The sequence below is a fragment of the Amblyomma americanum genome, chromosome 5, assembly GCF_052857255.1.
Source record: "Amblyomma americanum isolate KBUSLIRL-KWMA chromosome 5, ASM5285725v1, whole genome shotgun sequence".
In the NCBI taxonomy this organism is placed as follows: domain Eukaryota; kingdom Metazoa; phylum Arthropoda; class Arachnida; order Ixodida; family Ixodidae; genus Amblyomma; species Amblyomma americanum.
This window is the reverse complement of record NC_135501.1, coordinates 133,998,159-134,020,268: the sequence shown is the minus strand read 5'-3', so window position 1 is coordinate 134,020,268 and position 22,110 is coordinate 133,998,159. Positions and strand designations below refer to the sequence as shown.

General features: G+C 46.9%; 1 protein-coding gene and 1 long non-coding RNA gene across 5 annotated transcripts in view; both read right to left on the bottom strand.

Annotated features, from left to right (window-relative positions):
- The window catches only part of LOC144132694 (uncharacterized), a 288,454-nt gene that overhangs the window by 123,889 nt on the left and 142,455 nt on the right, over positions 1 to 22,110 (bottom strand). The window lies entirely within an intron of this gene.
- LOC144133652 (uncharacterized) lies at positions 11,481 to 14,536 on the bottom strand. Its single transcript, XM_077666817.1, has 4 exons — positions 14,479 to 14,536; positions 12,761 to 13,050; positions 12,010 to 12,195; positions 11,481 to 11,510 (listed from the first exon to the last, which is right to left on the bottom strand). Exons 1-4 carry the CDS (start codon positions 14,498 to 14,500, stop codon positions 11,481 to 11,483), a joined length of 528 nt encoding a protein of 175 aa, XP_077522943.1. The 5' UTR covers positions 14,501 to 14,536.

Genomic DNA, 22,110 nt, shown 5'->3' with positions numbered 1-22,110 from the left:
ATCCTGGCCAACCTGCTGAAGAAAACGAATCACCAGCCAGTTTCCCTGGACATTGGGTATATCCATCATTTAGCTATTGCCGCAGGCCACTGCATAACATTTCAGTGGGTACCTGCTCACTGTGGCATTATGGCTAATGAAAAAGCAGATGAAGCGGCCCGTAAGGGCCATCAACATCAGAGATACATTCGAAGTTTTCTCACGAAATCTGATGCGTCCCAAATGGCTAAAAGTTTTGCGTACGAAGAAACATATCGGCTTTGGAGTTTGCCGACACATCAGTACCAATTTCTTCACTCAATCGACCCACATCTTAGATCAAGACTCTCACCCAGAATTCCTCGACAACTCGAAACACTTTATCACCGACTTCGTCTGAATGCTGCATATACAAATGGCCTGCGATACCGTTTTGGACAAATGAACAGTCCGCATTGTGACAACTGTGCTTCGATAGAAACTGTGGAACATATCCTGCTTGAGAGCCCTGCGTATGCTAACGAGCGTGCGTACTATGAACATTGCATGCAGAAGCTCTGCCCAGTGCCCCTAACAATGGACAAATTTTTAGGCCCCTTAGCCTGCTTCAGGCAACAGAGACTTGCAATGAACTTTCTTTTTACATATTTAAAAGACATTGGACATCTCGATAAGCTCTAAATTCACTTGCAGGTTACCTTCATGCATTCTTCTTGCAGTGAACTTCGTCAGCCCATTCGTCGGACTATGCACTCCATCATTCCATAGGTTACATCAATACTCGCCACTGCATCCTTAGTACCCATTTCATGGCTGCATTTTATCTTCGTTTTTTTTTCCACCTCTTCCACGCTGCTCTCCTTCAGTCTTTATCTCCCAAATTCCCCTCCCTACGCAGAGTAGCATGCCAGCGATATTGAAACGCCGGCTAAATTCTCTGTTTCTTCATTAAAGAGTCTCTCTCTCTCTCAGTTGCAAAAGCTTCTATCACACCTTTTGTGGTGCCACCCCAACATAAGTCCTTCTGCTTAGCGCTACTATGTCACAATGGCTCAGCACCAGCGTTCTATGGCCTTCCTAAGATACACAAAACCGATGTTCCAGTGAGGCCTGTCGCACATTTTACCAGTTTACCACTCTACAAGCTCTCTGGCTTCCTGCACCACATACTGGCTCCGCTCATCGGAAGAACCCCGACCAGTGTGCCTCATTCTGCTGACTTTATATAAAAAGTTCGAAACGTGCGTCTTGACAACTGTGATATGATGGTCTCTTTTGATGTCAAGCCACTCTTCATGAGTGTTCCAACTGACTTAGCAGTCGAGGTTTGCACGGCGGCCGTAGAATCTGATGCTACTTCGCCTGGCAGGTCGCCAATCGATGTGCCAGATCTCGGGCGACTCCTGCGTTTCTGCCTGAGTAACACATATTTTACTTTCGACCAGGTGTTTTACAAACAGGTTCACGGCACAGCCATGGGTGCTTCAGTTTCTGTTACCGCTGCAAACCTAACAATGGAATGGCCTGAAAGCCACGCACTAAATTCATTCAGCCCACAGCCAAAGATTTTTGTGTGGTACGTTGATGACTGCTTTGCTATTATCAAGAAGGATGTTTTATTTGATTTCACAGCGCATCTTAACAGCACCGAAAGAGCCGTCCAGTTCACAGTCGAAAAAGAAGAGAATGGACAGCTTCCGTTTTTGGATGTCTTAGTGAAACGAAGCCAATCCATGCTCTCATCCAAAGTGTACAGGGAGAGCACTCATACTGGCTGCTATCTTCACTTTCACTCCTTTCACCCAGCCTCTCACAAGAGATCAGTAGTTGCCTCACTATTTCTTCAAGCAAACCGCATCTGCACAGAGCCAGAGGACATGAAGGCCGACCGTCAAGGTGTTCGCAAGGACTTCTCCGAATGTGGCTACCTGTTGCCTTTCGTCAACGCTGTGGAACGCAAACTGTTGCAACCCCCACGATCTGACAGTGGCTCAGCCGCCAAAAAACGTGGACCTGTGCCATATGTGCCCGGGTTCAATGAAGCCTTGGCACGCATCTTGCGATCTTATGACGCTGAGGTGTCACACGTGGCGGCGAAAAAGTTGCTCGTCAACGTAAAAAGACTGCCTGCTGAAAGAAAAATTTCCGGGCGTAGTGTACACTATACCGTGCAGAGACTGTAACTATGTGTATGTAGGTGAAAGTGGAAACTTTGTTAAAAGGTTGAGACAACACTTGCATGCTGTTGCAGACAAGAAAGCCTCGTCAAATGCACTAGACTCCTTAGCCATTCAAACAACCGAACACACTCTTAATCGCACTGACGGGGCACTTCCTAGTGCATAAGCCCACTGCCTACGGCACATTTCAAAGCTTAAATAGCCAGCATTTTACGCCTGCACCTTTTTGTGAACAAGGCTCCCGTGTGAGAGCCGAAACGTCATTTAGGAGTTCATTTTATTTTGGCCGGTGTTCTGCCTTCTCGATGTACAGCCCCAACCAAACAGGTTTCCGTCCAACCCTCGACTTCATGCAGGAAGCATATACTGTCTAGAAAGTCCAAGAGGGTGCCTAAATTCAAACGTCAACATGTGTTAGTTCATGCTGTAGGTCATCCTGCTAGGACTGCAGCCACTGTGAAAAAATGTGAAGCTGCTTTCATGCATGTTGCACAAAGCATTATCTAACATTATCTCTAATCCCAAGTTTCAGTGTACTCCGGAAATGCAGAAAGATGACCCCGAGAAACTGCCAGAAAGCACATGTTAGGTCCAACAGGTTTGCAGCATAAGAATCCAGTTATCTAAAAGCTTCCTGCTACATTTTATTCCATTGCAAAGAAAGTAAATTCGAACACTCTGTGAACTGAAGCAAATAGCCTGCTAAATATACCTGTTAAATGAAACAGGTGCAATCAGACTCCACAGCCTTGGCAAAAGAAAAATAGGAAATTGGAAGGGGGTAGGTAATGCAGGCAGCACTGCAGCAAAAACCCTCTTGCAACCAAACAGTAAACATGAACGTTCATCGTGAGAGGCACTGAATGGAACTGTAAAGTGAGAGTGCGATTGATTTGTGTCTTAAGTCTGTGTACACAATGCTGTATCAAAAGTATCGTTACAATAGGATGCGTATATTCTCAAAGACTGAATAGGAAATTCCTGTTGACAGTGTCAGCATGGAGCCTCTTGTTTTGTTTTGAGTTTCAGATTGATAACTGTTTTGGGGCAAGGAGAATGTGGGGAATGGAAGATGCTCTTGGAATGCACATTCACAATGTAGCTCAAAGTGTTTAAGGGAAACACTCAAGGTGAAGTGCATTTCAATTAGGCAGTAATTACTCATGAGTTTCTACTTGATCACATTTTACGGTTGCAGAGCAAAGCTAGACAGCTTTTTCAGAAACTTTGCAGCTGAAGGAAAATTCGTCTTAGTCTGGGGTAGAAACAGGGACCACAGCCTGCCTGGGCAGTCACTATACTTTTAAGCTAACCAGGATGCCTAGCAGATGCCATGGTGCACGAGGCCATATTGACCAACAACCTGAAGCAAGAACGGTGTTAGTCTCGCTCTGAGCTGTTCATCAATTAGCTCTCTTTACCTAAATGGTTTGAAGGTTCAGACACCATGAGACACAGTACTGGAAATAGTTCAGGATAGCCCTTAGCCTTTTGCTTGTAACAGCCTATGCAGAAGTTCTCGAGGCAGCATGGTCACACTACGTTAAGTGTATGTCTTCAGTCTTCTTTATATGCTTTAAATTAATCTGGAGCCCTCCACTAAGGTGACCCTTGTAGCCGGCAGGTTGTTTTGGGATGTTAAACCCTACAATTTACAAATTTTCCTCGCACGGTACGCTGGAGCCGTAGATGGGGAAGAGAGAAAGTCAAAAAGAGAGGCAATCCATTGATATTTACGCTGCTCAGAAGGCATGCCGGAGGTAGTGAGCGAAGGTGCAGCGGATTCGAGGGTAGAGAGGCTGGCAAGCTCGGCCATTAGCGGGGAGCGGGACAAGGCAAGATATACGACACGTATGTTATATTCTTGTAGACGGAGATCCCATCGCACAAGGCGAGCGCAGGGATCTTTTAGCGAAGGAAGCCAACATAGGGCATGATGGTTGGTGACCACATCAAAAGGACGGCCATTATGATAGAGTCGAAACTTGCCAAGAGCCCAGACAATGGCTAAGCACTCTTTTTTCTACCACGGAGTAGTTGGATTCGGCTTTTGTGAGGGTGCGGCAGGGGTCAGCAACCACATATTCCTCGAATCCAGACTTGCGTTGGGCGAGCACAGCCCTGAGGCCAATGCCACTGGCGTCCGTGTGTACTTCGGTTGGGTCTTGCAGGTCGAAGTGACGCAAGGTGGGTGGTGTCTTGAGGAGACTGCGCGTCGTCGCAGGCAGGCAACCAACTCAAAAAACCTATGTTGCTGCTGAGAAGCTGAGTTAAAGGGGCAACAATGGCCGTAAAGTTGTGAATAAAACGTCGAAAATAGGAACAGAGGCCTAGGAAGCTGCACAGTTCCTTAATGCAAGTAGGTGTTGGAAACGCAGTCACAGCACGAAGTTTGCTTGTGTCGGGGCGGACGCCTCCTTCTGACACAACGTGGCCTAAAATTTTCAATTCACAAGCAGCAAATCGACACTTTTCTAATTTCAGCTGAAGGCTGGCGTTCTTGAGGCAGGTTAAGATGTGCTTCAGTCGGGACAGATGAGTTGCAAAGTCGGGCGAAAAGATCACAATGTCGTCGAGATAACAGAGGGCACGGCTTCCATTTCAGGCAGTGCAGAATGGTGTTCATCATGCACTCGAAAGTAGTTGGAGCATTACAGAGGCCAAAAGGCATGACGTTAAATTCATACAGGCCATCAGGGGTCACAAGTGCGGTTTTAGGGTGATCGTCAGATACCAGGGGACCTAGCAGTACCCATAGCGTAAATCGAGAGAAGCGAAATGTTCTACTCCTTGGAGGCAATCCAGAGCATCATCAGTGCGGGGATGAGGGTAAACATCCTTTCGCGTGATCTTATTCAGGTGGCGGTAATCAATGCAGAAGCGAGTAGAGCCGTCTTTCTTCTTCACGAGTACCACGGGTGAGGCCCAGGGACTGTGTGAGGCTTGAATCACGCCGCTCTGAAGCATGGTGTCACCTTGTTCTTGAATAACATGCCACTCACTGGCGGAGACACGATATGGGCACTGACACAGAGGGGCGCAGTCACCGGTGGCGATGTGGTGGGCGACAGTCGACGTGCGGGTTAAAGCGGTCTGGTGTGAATCGGAGGAGGAACGAAAGTGATGAAGCAGCGCGAGAAGTTGAGTGTGTTGAGGTGCAGGGAGGGAGGCGTTGATGGCGGGAAGGAAAACGTCTGGATGCGAAGTGTCGAGGGCAGGAATCAGCGGGCTGATGGCATCTACGTCGAGGGACGGCGAATCATCAGTCTCTTCGTGATAGAGAATGAAATCAATGATTTAAACAGTTCCGAAACACTCACTGCAACGCACAGTGGAAGCATATGTAAATGGATTCGTCACGAACAACGCGCTAAGGCCAGATGTCAGGGTGAGGATGACGTAAGGTATGGGCACGTACTTGCGGCACAAAAAGAGGTGCGATGGTGTAAAAAAGTATGTTGCCATCGCAAACAAGGTCAGAAGTGATGGGCACTAGAACTGAAGAGCAGGCAGCCAATTCAGTGTCTTCAGCAACGACGGCTTTGGCAGGAGCAGCAGCAGGGGCATTGGGCGGCGAAGAACCGCTGAGTGCGAAGAACTTGAGTTCAGCTCGAGCACCATCGATGACTGCATTATGGCGCATCAGGAAGACCCAACCCAAGATGATTTAATGAGCACAGGTAGACAGAATGATGAATTCAATCACGTAGAGGATCTCCTGAATAATGACGCGAGCCGCGCACGTCGCTAACGGTGCAATAGCCTGCACTCTTGCGGTGCCTAGCGAAAATCCAGAAAGTGGGGTCGTCACTTTTTGCAAGGAGCAGTAAAAGATGGCCGCCATGGCAGAAGCAGCAGCATCGGTGTCGACAAGCGCCAGAACAGAAACACCCTCTACAGAAACGGTGATCAGATTTGCGGGAGATAATTGAGGCCTTGGACATTTCGCTGGTGGCGCAGTTCTTGCCTCAGGAACTGCAGTATCTAGCTTTCCTCTTGCAAAAGATCCAGGCACCAATACATGGGAGAAAGGGAACGGCGACGAGGAGAAGGTGAGCGCTGGGTAGAGACGGTAGTGTGATCAGGTGAACGAGGGCAACTCTGTGGCGGCTCGGCTGGTGGTGAATATTCACTGGGAGGAGGCCAGTAACCGGGAACCTGGGAGATTGGTACACGACGACAAAGCTGGGCCACATGACCGGGCAATCTGTAAGAGCAACAAATAGGCCGGTTGTAACTGGTACGCCAAGGATTGCCGAATTGTCGAAGCGGTCGGAAAAAAGGCGTCAGAGCGTGAGGGGGCTTGAGGCATAGATGCTTGAGGTGGAGCATAGGTTGGGCAGTAGTTAGGTGGCCCCGGCCGTGCGACGACGGCAGCAGCGTAAGTCAGGGGTGCAGTGACAGGTGCGGGCGGCTGAGCTGGCGCAGGCGGAGGGACCAGTGGAAGGGCCCCAGCCACGTTTTCACTGATGACAGTGCGAAGGTCGGGTACCAGGTACGGAGATTGCATGGAGTGGGATGGCAGAAGCGATAGTTGACGTGCAACTTCCTCATGCACGAAATCTTTGATGTGTGCCAATAGTTGCGAGTGGTCGGGTGCAGCTGACAGGCCGGCAAGTGACTCGACAAGCGCTGTGTGCTGGCGAGTGATTAGCCTCTGCTTGCGCACCTTGTCGTAGCTTTGGCGGAGACTGACAACTTCGGCAATGGTGCAAAGATCTCGCGACAGCAGCATCTGAAAGGCATCAACCTCAGACATCTGGGCGTTGATGCGCAGGCACAGGTTTACCACATCTTCAGTGTAGCTTGTGAACGTCTCACTCGAGTGCTGAGAGCGCTCGAGCAAGCGGTGTTCAGCGCACAGCTTGCGCACAGCAGGACGTCCTAACACTTCGGTGAGGTTCGCCTTGAAAGCAGCCCTCGTAGAGAAGTCTGCTTCATGGTTTGAAAACCACAGGCTGGCAACGCCGGTCAAATAAAAGATGACGGCGCTCAACTTGGTAGTATCGTCCCACTTGTTATATGTGCTCACCTGCTCGTATGTGAGCCAGTCTTCAGCATCATGATCATCAGTACCGCTGAAGAGGGTGGGGTCCCGCTGCCGGAGGGAGCTGGAGCAGAGGACTGAGGAGTCCACCTGCACGGCTTGGTGGTTGGCGTCATTAGGCATAGTGGGGGTCGGTCGTGTGCGGCTGCAAAGGTCCAGGGCGGTATGAGGATGCTAAACCAAACCTCCATCTAATGTAACGGGGGCTTAGGTCAGTGCTCAGGCTGCGGCAAAACCACGGCGGCGACAGTCTCTGGTCTGTCCAGGTCAGCACGCTCTCGCTCTGAGCAGTGGCAGTGCGGCTAGAATAATGCCCTTATTCTTCTTCTTTCGTTACGAGTACAGCGCTTGTAAAATGTTCAGTCAGGAAAAAACATGCTCTTTTGAGCACACTGGCAAATTCTGATGTCCCCATTTGGTGCTGGTCAAGGTAGGAAATTGTTGATTCTGCCACACCCACAAAGAGTTATTGAAGCCATCTTGGTTCACTTAGCTTCTTGACAGGCTAAGGATTACTGGTGATGTGTGTCCATCCTAGTGGCACTTGGCACTAGGCACATTGTCACGGACATTGCAGCTCAGTGCGTGCTTCCGTTTTAGGCTCCTTACTGCCCCTGATTGTGGTGGCTGTCCTGCGGGAACACGTCCTGAGCCCCTTGCCAGACCTGGTCGGCGCCTTGCCAGGCTTGTGGGTTGCACCTTTATCTTCTGGCCTCGCCGCCTGTCTGGTTTTGTTGCGGCCTTTACGGTTAGCATAACTCCATATGCACCACTGCTTGTATTCACGCTACCGAGCTGTGCATTCACGGTATCAAGTAAAGCGGCGTATGACGAGTTTCCCTCAGCGAGTCTGTGTAGACGTCGCAGGTGTTGCTCCAGGGTCCTGTATTTTTCTTCGAGATCCTGCAAAAGGTTAATGAAGTCTGATTTTAATACGTCACCAGTTATGGCAGCTGGAACACTAAGTGGCTAGGAGTGTAATTATTAGACCTTGCTGAAGGCTAACTATTTTCGGCATGCAATACAAGGTATCTTGCATCATGGTTGTGCTGTTTTGCCTACAAGATTTTTTTTTTCACTTTTGATGGAAGTAAATAGAATGAAAGGTTCTGCTGTACCTCTGGCTTTAAACGTGGCTCAGGACTTGTCTCATCCGACGTATCCATTGGTTGATCACAGCAGCTGGGGCCTTGGTGGTGTTCTGGGTCTTGCAGACTGGCAGAAGAAGAAGACACAGAAGTGCCTGCAGGTGCATCACTTTGTAGACCTCCCGTCATGGGCATAAAAAACTCCAGTGGTGGGCATCTCTCACCCAGTGCCAGCTGACCCAGCTGGACACAGTCAGCAGGTGTTAGCTGTGGGCTGTTAGGAAAGGACCCTCCAAAGGCCCTCTGTACAAGTGCCTGGTGTTTGCAGAAGGCCCCTTGACTCCCTGCCCAGCAGCTACAGACCCCAATGTCGGCATGTACTTCATACATCCCAGTCCCAGCTGAGTTTGGGACGCTGTAACCTTCGTCATGGTTTTGCACGATAGATTCGGTAGCCATGTCTGGGATCTTGTCTAAGAGACGGTCTATGCTGTTTCGATGCGCCGATTCTCTGTTGTGCGCATGGCGAAGAATTCTTGTCTCAAAATACTTCTCCCATGCTGTTGTGATATATTCCACCAAGGCTACTGCGTTGTATGCTTTTGTTCTGCACAGGACAATGTCCTTCAGAATTCTAATCGATGCCTCGCTGTAGTTGTTTGTGTTCTGTCCTCTTGTAACAATGCCTGCCCGGTACATAGCCACCCATTCCTCCTCGGTCTTCAAAAGCGAGTCGACTCTTTGCACGTAGCCTTGCCGAGGCAGTGAGCGAAGAGCTGCTTTTGCTTCTTCAAGTTCTTCCTTGGTCTTTGAATACAGGACCTGTGACATAAATGAGAACAATAGGAGTGTATTAACCATGCTTAATGAACGTAGTGATGCACAATCGTTTTTTTTTTTGCCTCACTCATGCATGAGGAGGTACTTTGTCACAGAAAAAGGTTTTTTAAAAAAAGGAAGAGCTAAACTCAAATTCTGCACTTCTTTCTGAAGCCATTTTTATTAGGAGCTCGTAATTCAGTTCCAGATCAGTCATTATGATTTCGTTTCTGATTGAGTATTTCCAGCTGCTTTCGTTGTTTTGTAAAGGTTTACACACGCACGTGCACACACACGCGCGCATGCACGCGCGCACACACACACACACTGCTTGGAGTGCCCACACTGGCACATTGTTGTTTTAGGGAAAACTGCACAACAAAAAAACAGGATGCATTATAATGAACAGGTGATATCATGTCCAAAGCTGTTAACACAAGCCATGCATTTTATGAGCAAATAAGGTAGTAGAAAAAAAAGTGAGCCAGTGCAGTAAAAGGAAAGTGAAAGAAGTACTGTCTTAATATTAACCTGTAGCATAACTAAACCTGTTTCTGAGCAAACACCTGTTAAAAGGGTGGGTAACTGAGCTTGTTGCATACTTTATGGTGGCTCCAACACATTTCGTAGAGCGAGGACAAAGAAAAGAGCAATAATTCAGGGGGTACTTTGTTGACCTAAAGTGCGGTGAGGGCTTTAGCACGGTGTTGCTGCTTGTGTCACTGATGTGTGGCTAAAAATGTTAAGTACACAATTGTTTGTGAATCTTAAATGCTGGAGACACTGGAGGATGTTTGGGAGGCATCCGTCTGATTAGATGCCTTTCCGCAAACACTCTCCAGCATCCTTACGGTGGACAAAAACTACAGTGGGACTAAAAAAAGAATGAAAAATAAAATGACCCTGCCCATTCCACTAGGTATAACGGGCTGCCTTATGCTAGACAAAAATTATTGTTGGACTATAAAAAGAATAAAAATAAACTGTCCCTGCCCATGCCACTACGTATTGCAGGCTTGCCTTACAGTAGACATATATTAGTGTGGGCAAAGAAAAAGAAAGAAAAATAAAGTTGCCCAGCCCACGCCTTACAGCAGACAAGGAGAACTACATATGCATCGGCAGGAAGTAGCGTAGTCGTTAGCACGCTTGGCTGCGGAGCGGAAGGATGCTGGTTCGAATTCCGCTGTGCACAAGGATTTTTTTTTCTTATCCAGTTGACGTCATTTTATTGACAGCTATAGTGTGACAGATTTTGCGGACGGACGGACAACGGTGAGCCATTAAAGGCTTTCGCCTTAATAGACAGATGTGGGCGAAGGTGCTGAAGCAGCACCTTTGTCCACGCCTGTCAGTGCATTCCTTTCTTTGTCCTTATTCTACCCATTCTGCCGTAACCATCCTGAAGAGGAAATCTCATGGTAAGTGCAGCAAACATCAGCTACAGTTTGGTAGCACTTCAAACATTGCTAGCAAGATCGTTTGTGAATACATCGGAGGCCTGAAATGGACACCCAAGGCCACACACACACTTGTTGAACTTGTGCAGTTGTAAGCTGCAGAGTGCTTCCTTCCCACTAGATATGCTTCAATCCGTGTGAAGAGGGTAGTAGGAATGTTTGCTATTCAGAGTTTTTGCAATACCTATTAAGTGTTGAGCTTCTAAATTGGAAGCCTTTCTTGAAGCCAGAGAAATGCAGTCTACCGAAAAAAGAATGCTGAGATGAATTCTATGAGTTGTGTTTCACACAATAAGCCTGACCTAACTCCATGTTGCTTTTAGTGGGAAAAAAAAACCACTTGTTTTGTAGATTTCATCATAATCATCAATCTGACTATGCCCACCTTCAGGACAAACGCCTCTCTTATGGCCCCTTATCCCTGCAGACTTAGTATCATTCACCCACCTGGCTTTATGCCGCCGCCGGGTACGCTTGCCTTCTCTTGGAATCCAGTCCATTACACTTAACGACCATCGGCTATTTTGACCTCACATTACATGCCGTGCCCAAGTCCATCACTTTTTGATTTTAACTAAGATGTTGTTAACCTGTGTTGACATGTTATATATATTGGTAGCAGCCGAATACAGCGGGGTGCTGTATACATAAAAATGTCTAATGCATTGTTTGAAAGAGGAAAACACGCAAGCAAAAATCGGGTATCTATAGTCCTTTAAGGTGTCCGCTGACCCTGGGAGCCAGTTATATGCCTTTTTTGTCCCGAAATTGAATGGAGTGCTTAGACTGCGAATAAGGCAACACTGGGAACTAGACTGCTTGCTTTGTGCAAACAGATCCTGGAGTCCGTGAAGTGTGCCGGGAATGGGATCGAACTGAACATTGGAAGCAGAAGAAGGCAGAGTGTTCATGTGAGCATATAGGCACCAGAACAGGCCTGTAAGACGCCCAAGTGGGCAGGCGCTTGTGAAACGTCAAATTGGGCCTGCCACTCCAGACCTTTCAGCTGCTAACGCCAATCAGCTTTCACTGATTAATGCATTAGGCTGGTGAGCTGAGATATAATAATTCTCTTCCGTTAGTGCAAGCAGTGCATTCTGGCTCAGACTGGACAGAACCCAGTGTCTACATCACTCTGCATTTAGTATTTAACAATCATTAAATATTACATCAATTTCCTACCAAATAAATATTAATCTTATAGGCTCAGATGTGGTGTGGGAAAAATGAAAACCTGGACAATTTGGTAAACGTTCATATTGTTTGAGCACCATGCCAAAACATAAGACCTTGATCTTGTTTAGTTTTTTCTGTGTAATGTGTACCACGCAAGCAGTATGATAGCTTAGATGTAGTGCTTCCATCATTTAAATTTTTTCACACAGCATTTGGTCTATTTTTTGTGTAGTACTCAGCGAGCAGTAAGTTGGCAATACCTTTTGGAAGGCTGCCATGAAGCGGCGTCGGTCATCTTTGTCCACCTTATGGTGTGAAAAGGTGATCCACCTCCACTCTGCCTGCAGGATATGAAAATGGCACAACAGCTGTTGTGCCGAGGGCCAGACGTCACGCAGGGCGTCCTTCTCAGGCCGAGAAGAATCTGACATGAATGCAGCAGGTGCCTGCAACAGCAGTTGACATACGCCAAAAAGATAAGCATTCTTTGCTGCATTAAGGGAAAGTGCATGTGTACTGTGTTTGCTGAGGGCGTTTAGACAGTTATTTTTATCTGTTAATGCAGTGAATGAAAGCTATGAAGTAACCTTTAAAACATTACCATGCTTTTGTACTCATGGGTAGTAAAGGCTTAACCACATGTCAAGCAGTATTACCCATATGTGAAGTTTACCTTTGCAAAAGTAAGGCGGGCAGTGCGTGTACGTGCTTTACCATGGTGAGACCTTCTTTCCCCGATACCAGCTTCACAGGGAAAACTGACGTTAAGAAACGAAATTTGTTGAAAACAAAGAAAGTCGTTTTCATTTAAGAGTATGGTTTCTAAACATCTTGAAGCAAGCATGCCACTTTCAACAACAGTGCACAAGCACCTCACTTCCAACAACAGTATGTCAGATGCTAATGACGTCATTTGATTTTCCTTAAAAAATAAGCAACATAATCTACAACTGTCACCCGTTAAATACTGTCGCTATTTTCCAGCTCCTGCATTAGTTCAGAAACCCTTACCTCTCTGTTTCCAAAGCATGTTGGGTAGCAATGCTTCAGCAGCTGGAAAGCCAAACTGTAGCCCTCCCTGCTCTGTGAGCTGTGTATTAGCACAGCTATTGGCACTGCACCAGCTTTTGTGGCTGTCAACAACACTGTGACTGTGCTACTTGTAGTGTCGCAGGAAGCCGTCGAGTCAACAAAGATGAGTTCTTGAGCTGACTCCAGGCTCTGGGCACGCCGCATAATGGGTGTGACCACGAGTGCTGCCCAGCAGTCATCTGCCTTACTGCTGGTGTAGACATCTGTGCCTGTGCAACAGAACGTGCAGAATGGTCATTCAGGAGACACAAATGAAGTAACACAGATACCGAGATTTCCAGAGGAAGAATTGACATGGCGCTTGTTATATTACCACTAATGAACATTGCGGCATTTTGCAGGGAACATATTTGCTGCCTCCTCTCTGTAGTAACTATATTTTAACACTCTGTCATATGCTAGGTATGATTGAAAGTTTAGGCAGATGTGCGTCACAAATGGGAGTCACATTTGCGAGCTATTCAGTATTGATGGCAGGAGAAAGTCAAAAAGTGTGAAACAATGTTTTCAACTTTCGCTTGGAAAGGCATCTCTCTTGGTAGTGTCAGAAATGATGTTGGTTCACAGTTTTGTCTAGGAGCCATGGCTGCTACCATATTGCTCATGACTGATGGAACACATGTAGTATGTGAAAAATTATGGCCAAACTAAGCTACAGATTAGTTAAAACATTTGGTGAGAGCCCTGATTTTTCTCGTCTTCGCCTCCTCTTATTTCTCCCTCCTTCTTTGTCTTGGGTTAGCTTGCAGATTTCTACTACTACTACTACTACTACTACTACTAACCGCCACAGTAACTCGGTGGTTACGGTGCTTCGCTGCTCACCTGAAAGGCGTAGGTTCAATCCCGGCTGCAGCGGTTGCATTTCATTGAAGGCAAAATGCTTAAGACCCATGTACTATACGATGTCATTGCACGTAAAGTGAACCCCAGGTGATTGAAATTATCCGAAGTCCTCTACTACTGCACCCCTCATAGCCTAAATTGGTTTAGGATGTTAAACCCCATAAACCAAACTGCTACTGCTACTTGACTACAACTACAACAGTCAAACCCGGATATATCAAACTTGACGGGGCTCACGAAAAGTTTGATATGTTGGTAATTCGATGTCTAAAAAATGGCAAGAAATGAGCTTATCTGTAACCTAAAAACAAGAATACATTGCACTCCCTGTAGCAGCGGGCTTCTTGCAACAAAGCGTCGTCCATCAGGGTACTGGTAGCACACCACTCGCTAGGCATTCCTAGATGTAATGTGCTTTTCACTGGAGCCGCAGCACATGGTGCTTTGGAGCTAGCCACTGCCTAATATAAGAAGTATAATCCTGCCACCAGTACACTATAAATATTCTAATCACAGTGCATATTAAGGTACAGTTAGTTTCCACAATGCCTTCGGCAGTGAAGCGAGCGCAGCATGCCAGCCGAGAGTTGCTGCTAAACTCCGCAGCAGCGACCTACTGGGCTGCAGAGCAGCTGCACTATTAAGTTCATGCTTCATCCTGTATAGAAAGTTCCTGTCACTGCATGTGGCGCGCTTTCTTCTCTGTACGAGCAGCAGCAAGGACACCAACTTGGCATGCTGCATAGGTTTCAAACATATTACAGTGAAATTTTAGGAATGATATTGCATACCTTGGGCTGCATATTGTGGCATCTTTTCCTGCAGCTTGACCAGTGGACTCCCGCATGGTCCATACTTGTCGGTCCGCCAATGGTCGTGCCTGTAGTACACGGCCCTTTTAGTAGGATTCACAAAACCACTTGCTAGAAGTTGTGGCCCATCTGGCTGCACAGCGAGGAGACTCATGGTGGTTTATAGCCTGAGAGGGTGTCATTCCCGCTTCAAAGTAGGAAATAAATGTGGCCTTTGTTTCGGGGCTGGTGCGAAGCATTCTGAGTGAATCAGCTGACTCGGTACTATGATTGTGGCTTGATGTCAACCGAATTACAGCAGGCAGAGGGACTGCCCTGCAGAGGAACTGGTCATTCTTCTTTGTATTCCGATTCAGTTTTTTTATTTTGATATGCAGTTTTGCAGGGCAGCCAGTGCTTCTCTGAGAAGAAGTCTTGTTCCTGTGGTGGTGCTGACAGCACCATACCTTATGGAAGACCATCCTGCAAAAAACAGAACTGCCTTAGGGATTTCACAGCTCAAATCACAATAATTATAAATTTGGCATATTGTATGTACAGTCGCGAGTAAAAAGATTAGCACATATGAGGGAACACCGGAGCGCCGGAATGACAACGCGTGGCGCTGCGGGAGATGAGTAGGCTGATAACAAGAGTGCCGGACCGTTCCCACTCTACAGTATTAGAGGGGTTTAACGGACTGTCACGGCCCAGCAAAATTTATTTTTGTCTCGCCCTTTTTCTTTCTTTTTTTTTACCTAATGCAGCCTTGCTCCCAAAGGCAACTGGTGAAGAATATAATATTTGTTTTTTTTTCTTGTGTGGCAGTTACTTTTGCGAGCAGCCTCAGCCGCACTGCGCTTGGTAACTGCTTGAGCAGCTCTACATCCAGGAGCCGCCATGGCCTCCCAAGGGAGATTTCAATATAATTGAAAATATAATCAGGTTTAATGAAAGAGCGACTTGCTAAAAGGCAGCTGCACAAGTCATCGCCACATATCCTTTGGGTGGCAGTTCGAGAGGAATGGAGCAGGCTCCAGCCTCTTCCTGACCTTGCAAGCAGCCTGCTTGACTCCTTCCCTGAGCGCCTTCAAAGCGTTGTGAGGGTCGGTGGGACCTATGCACGCCATTAGTGCAACGACGCATTTGCTCTCGCATCACGACAGCGAGCTGGCTCTCCTCCTTACTTCTTTTCCTGAATTGATGGCATAGTGCTCCTGTTAATATTGTTACTACAGTTTCCTAACAAAGTGACTTGTGTGTATTAGTTGCACCAGGAAAATAAACTCTATCTCTTTTTCGAGCTTGTGTAATACTGGCTAAAAGCAGTACTATCATCAATTGTTCCCGCGAGTTCCTTTTGACACACCATCACGGACATAAAAAACAGTAATAAAAAGAAGCCATCTTTGCTCATGATAACCGAGCCAAAATAAATGCAGCGTGCACAGTCACGTAGGGTCAACACTTCGATGTTCGGGCAATGGCACACTTGATAAAGCTTACTTCCTGCCCCCCCTCAGGTACATAAACATGCAAGGCGGTAGAAAGAGAGCGAAGTGGTTAGAGATAGAACAGCAGTTGAAGGACGAAGAAGTAGGTGTGTACACGCTATGCGAGACACATCTCAGGGATCTAGAAGATCCAACGCTTATTGACGGCTACGCCTGGGAAGGGAGGAACAGAACAACTACGGAGTAGAAAGAGTATAGGTATGCTTATGCAGCAGGGAAAAAATTGGCAAAGAATAAAGTCAACTTGCAAAGAACATGTCTGGGTATCGCGTACAATTGCCGGTAAAAGGACATGGCTAGAAGTAGTTTATTTAGAGACAGGGGATAAATGCAGGCAAGAGAACACGGATCTAGTTAAGTGTCTCAATGACGATATAAAGCAGTTTGGAGAAGGCGCCGATATTATTCTGTTGGGGGACATGAATGGCCACATCGAGGATCTGGATGGATACACAGATTGTAACGGGAAGTTGATGCTAGACTTCTGTGAGCGACACAACCTAGTTATTGTAAATAGAGAAACTAAGTGTGAGGGACAAATCAAGTGGGAATCCCATAATAGGCAAACAACCATTGACTACTGCTTAATCTCGCAGGGGATGTATAGCAAGCTCACAATGATGGAAATAGACGAAGAGGGGAAGTACAGCCTCGGTAGTGATCATAAGCGTATTAGTCTACAGTTTGGAACCCTGCTCAAAAGAGAAATGAAGGGGAGTCAAAAAGAGTACGCAAAATTAAATGACAAACAAATAGTGCAAATAGCGGCCTGCATAGGGGAAGCAAAAAGCACACATCCCATGGAAAAGTGGGATTATAATAAGTTAAAACTACTCATTAGTACAAAAATAAAACAAGTTAAAGGAGTAAACCGCTGGAGAGGAAAGAGGAAGCATCGAAGTTGGTGGAATAAGGAAATTAGGGAGGCCATCGAACAACGACGGTTGGCATCACGGGAACACAGAGAAGCAAAGAGGGCGCAGTTATCTGAAGAGGAAATAGGCCAAAAATGGGAATCTTATCGACAAAAGAAACAGCAAGTGCAGGTCCTCGTCCAGGCTAAAATAAAGCAGTCCTCTGATCGCTGGCTGGCTGAAGTTCACGATGCAACTAAAGGGGGGCCAAAAAAATTCTGGAACCATATAGGCTGGCTGGGCAAAGCGAATCACAGAAAGCAGGAACAGATTCACGATGCCGAGGGAAAATGTTTAGAGGGAGATGATGCTGTGAACTACATGTCATCAGTTATAGCTGGTTCATTTAAGAAAGACGATAGAGTAATCACCCCAAATGAGGGAGCAACACAGGACAGCACAATAGAAAACAGCGAGGAACTGACGAATCTTAACTGGAAAAAGGCGGAAACAAATATTCCAAGATGTACGTCCGCAGGGATCGACGAAATTCCAATCAAGCTAATTAATGAACTTGGCCCAAGAGGCAAGGAAACGCGGCTTAAGTATTGGAGGCAGTCATAACAAATAAGCAAATTCCGCACAGCTGAAAACAGACTAAAATTAATTTGATTTATAAAGGGAATGGCAATAAGACGAACATAAAATCCTTCCGACCAATTACGATAACATCAGTTGCATACAGGCTGGCGATGTAGGCGGTGAATATAAATATGCAGTCATGGGTAGAAAGTAATAAAATACTCAGAGAACTTCAGAACGGGTTCAGAAGTGGTAGGCGCTTAGATGACTGCCTGTTCGTGCTTACCCAGTGCATAGAAATACCTAAGGCGGAAAACAGACCTCTGTATTTAGCCTTCCTGGAGATAAGCGGTTCATACGACAACGTGAACAGGGAACTCCTGTGGAACATAATAAAAGGTGAAGGTGTCGGTCATGAGGTAATTAGTTTTCTGCAGGAAATATATCGAGAAAATGTTGAAATAACATGAGAAGGAATTAAGAGTACAATAAGTGTCCAGGTACACAAAGGATTAAGGCAAGGTTGTCATCTATCACCGTTGCTGTTCATGCTTTATTTGATCAGTTTGGAAAGAAGGCTACAAGGAAGCAATCTAGGTTATGATCTGTCATACACATTAGGCGGAAAGGTTGTTGAGCAGCGACTACCAGGTTTAATGTATGCAGATGGTATTGTACTGTTAGCAGATAGCCAGGAAGATTTGCAAACTGTGGTGAATTGCTGTGGAGACGAAGGAGACAGTCTAGGTTACAGTTTTAGCGCAACTAAATCAGGTGTGATGGTTTTCAACGGTGCAACTGATCAGGAGCTTACAATACAAGGCCATGAAATACCCTGAGTGGCCGAATACAAATATCTTGGAGTATGGGCAAACAAAGGACATATGTACATGGAAAAGCACGAACAGTCTCTCATAGCAAAAGGGCGAAGAGATGCCGGAATAATGAAACATAGGGCATTGTGGGGGTACAACAGGTATGAAGTCCTCAGAGGTATTTGGAAAGGAATAATGGTGCCGGGGCTTACTTTCGGGAATGCAGTTCTATGCTTAAGGGCTGAAGTTCAGTCGCGATTAGAAGTAAATCAGAGAGCTATTGGAAGATCAGCACTAGGTGCCCACAGGAAAACCACAAACGAGGCAGTACAGGGGGATATGGGCTAGGCAACGTTTGAAGCACGGGAAGCTCAGAGTAAAGTACTATACAAAGAACGCCTGAGCAAATTGGACGATAACAGGTGGGCAGCTAAGGTATTTAAATACCTGTACAGAAAGAGCGTTGACACACAGTGTCGGAAACGAACTAGAAAGCTGGCCAGTAAGTTTGCCAGAGATGAGGAAGGAGAAAGAAAGAGCACTAATTGACAGGTTAAAAACGTCGAAGGTAAAAATTGGATAGATTCAGTGGAAAAGAAGCGTAGTGTAGAACTATATCGATGCTGGAAAAGGCAAATCAGGAAGGAAGCCTTTTATGATAACTCAAGAGGCAGTGCCCTCCTCTTTGAAGCAAAGTCAGGGTGTCCCAGAACGCGCCGCTACAAAAAGAAATTTAACGAAGAAGCTAGATGACACGTGTGCTGCGTGTGGTAAATCTGTAAAAACAATAGAACACCTCATTCTAAAATGTGATGGTATCCATCCCCATGTTGATGCAGGCAGTCACTCTTCCTGAGGCCTTAGGGTTTACAGATAACTATAGTCATGTAAATAAATCTACGGTGGAAATTAGCAAAAAGTGATTGGAGGATTGGTGGCACAAAAACAGAGAGGTGACATAAGTTTTAAAGTGTAGAAAGATGTATTTTAAAGAAAATGAGCGAATTTTATTTACAACTTACAGCAGAGTTAAACAAAAATAAAGGAAAAAAACAGCATGGTGGGGACTACCACTGCCCCGTTTCAAAGGTGACGCTCCTACTTTCCATCCACCATCCAAGGTTCGGTTACACTACATAAATGCCCCCAAAAACAAAGATTGAACAGCCTTCGCCGTGGCTCAGTTGGTAGAGCACCGGACGCGGAATCGGGAGGTCGTAGGTTTGGATCACCGGCGAGATGTGTTTTTTTTCTTCTGCTTTTATTAATCTCCTAGACGGGATAGCTCATACACAGCCTATAAGGAGAATGGTACCAGTTCCCACCGGAGTTCTGGCGGGAAAATTGGAAGAACATTGAGCTAGATCTCATTGTAGACACCATGGCAAGCAACGTAAAGGCCGTCGGAGTTTTTTCTTTAGAATTATTTCCCCATTGTCTTGTTTCGTGCCTATTGCGCAAGAGTTGCCTGCCGCTAACTGGCATGGTATTTTTTAATAAATCCGAGATGGCCGAGATCGAGCCCCCCCCCCCCCCCTTCCCCCCTTCTCGTGTAATGAACGCCACATTTTGTCGTGTGTGGCATGCTATGCTAACATCACTTGGTGCATTTTGTTGTCACCTTGTCGACGATCCACGATGTGTTAGTATCGGCGCTGTACTGTTGCACCCATTGCTCCGCTGCTGCGTCATCTGAGAGGTTGCAGCGAAGCACCTTCACATCAGGGGTGGAGGCTTGGACGTCTTCCACGCACTCCAGTGCAGTAGGAGCCGACATTTGTAGATGTGATGCCCACAAGGCAGGCGTGGCTTACGCAAACTTGACAGGTCGCAACGCGAGGCACACAGCTTAAGAGAACAAGACACGGACTCGGGACGAGCTCTGGCTGTCGAATGGCGTTTACGTGGTGCGCCGTGAAACAATGCACTTTTGGCGGGACAGGACGGGAAATGAGGGAGAAGAGAAAGGGCATGTGAAAGAGAGCAGACGGAGGAAGGAGAGGGCAAATATCGACTGCGAGCGAGGGGTGAACGAGGACGGAGGGAGATGTTTTATAAGCTTGTTATTAAGGAGAAAGCCTTTAATGGCTCATGCTGTGTCCGTTCATCCGTCCGTCCGTTACACTCTTGAACAATGGCTTCCGGAATCGCCCATTTCGCGTTAGCTTTCGGTAATCTCGGAGGCCGTGTTGCGCCATTGGTAGTTCACTGTTCATTGTAGCTGCTTTTGAGAGGAATGAGCATTTAAGCCTATAGTATACGTCATACAATATCTGGCGACTGAATAGCGAGGTCACGGAGGAGTGGAAACTCCGCCGTCTGCGGCGACCAGAAAAGGTCACATCCCGCGGCGCCACTATCCTGCTGGCGGCGCCTGGCGGCCTGGAAAGAAACTACTGAAATACAACGTCACGGCGTGCCCGCTGAAGCAAACACCCGTTTCGTCTGCTTGTCTGCTCTGAGCTCGCGCCACCGGAGAGCGCGCCGGAGCCGCGTGTCTGGGCGCTGCATTTTTTTTTTCCTGCTGCTTCTACGAGGCGCCGCAAGGCGCCGCCACTGCATGCGCCCCCGTCGGCGCATAAAATTGTGACTATCTGGTCGCCTGCGCCTGCGCTCGCTCGCGCTGACGGGAGTTTCACCTCCTGTATAGTCTTGCTCCGTGAGGGAGGTGGAGCTACAGTAAACGTTTTTCCAAGAACTCTCGTCCCGGATAGTACATACTGTATGTGAATAGTGGCGTGTCGCGTCCGTGAAATATACGGTGCGGCACTGCTGCATTCTTGTAAACGCAGCTTATCTCAGCCTGCATTATTTACCCGTCCTTGTGAAACGCGATATGACGCCTCGAGAAAGGGTTGAGACTGCGCAATTAATATCTTCCATGCACCTCCATGAAGGCCAGCACCTTCGCTCAGCGCTGCTGTGGTTATTGTGCTCGGCTTCGGACCCGAAAGGCACAGGTTCGATCCCGCGGCGGCTGTCGCATTTCGACGGAGGCGTTAATGCTAGGGGCCCGTGCACTGTCTGATGGCAGTGCACGTTAAGGAAACGAAACCAATCTTGATTCGGTTATGAGAGAGCATTTGATTCGAGAAATAACATTTTCACGCTTCAAAATTGAGATTCAAGTTGGTGCAGTTGTAGGTCAACGCGCTTCGATGACAAAAAAAAAAATGGTAAAGTCGTCTGCTGAGTGCATTCTTTGCCGAGTTTGGGTTTTGATTTTACGATCGGCAGTTCTGTCTAAAATCTGTACTTTCGTTATTTTTGCTGTCAGCTTTAATTATTTTTTATGGTGCTAATGTGGTGTCCTTTCTTACTAATTCTGAGTCATGCTTCCAGCGGATTTCGTAACAGTTGCAGAAAAAGTTCATTTCGTAGGTGGCGCTGCAGCGCCATCTGCTGGGATGGCCTGCCCATCGACATCAGCATCATTCTTCTGCGTGCCGCGGGTCGTTTGTATCTGTGGCTGGATTGGTGCTGTTCTTGTGTTTGTTGTAACACTAACTGCATTTTTAAGCGCAAGCAAAAAGTTAGGCTGCGGTGTTTAAGTATGACACGTTGGAGCCAGTTCAGGTGAGCTCTCCGTGCTGCGCAGCTGCCTACACGCCCTTCGTTAGTACTGTACTAATTTTTCGGAAAACAGCAGTTGAGGTACCTTATAGTCACTTTTCTTTTCGGAGGCTTTCTCTGCTGCGTAATCCTGTCGGGCAGAGTCGAGTTCATACCGCGTAAATGCATGTACCACCAGCAGCAAAAGTTATTGGGGTGCGTGTTCTCTTGGAAGAAAAGTTATTGTAGAGCTTCCTCGCGAACTAGTGTTTTAAAAATGCTACCAGCGTGTGGCGAATGCAAGTCGCCTCGTTC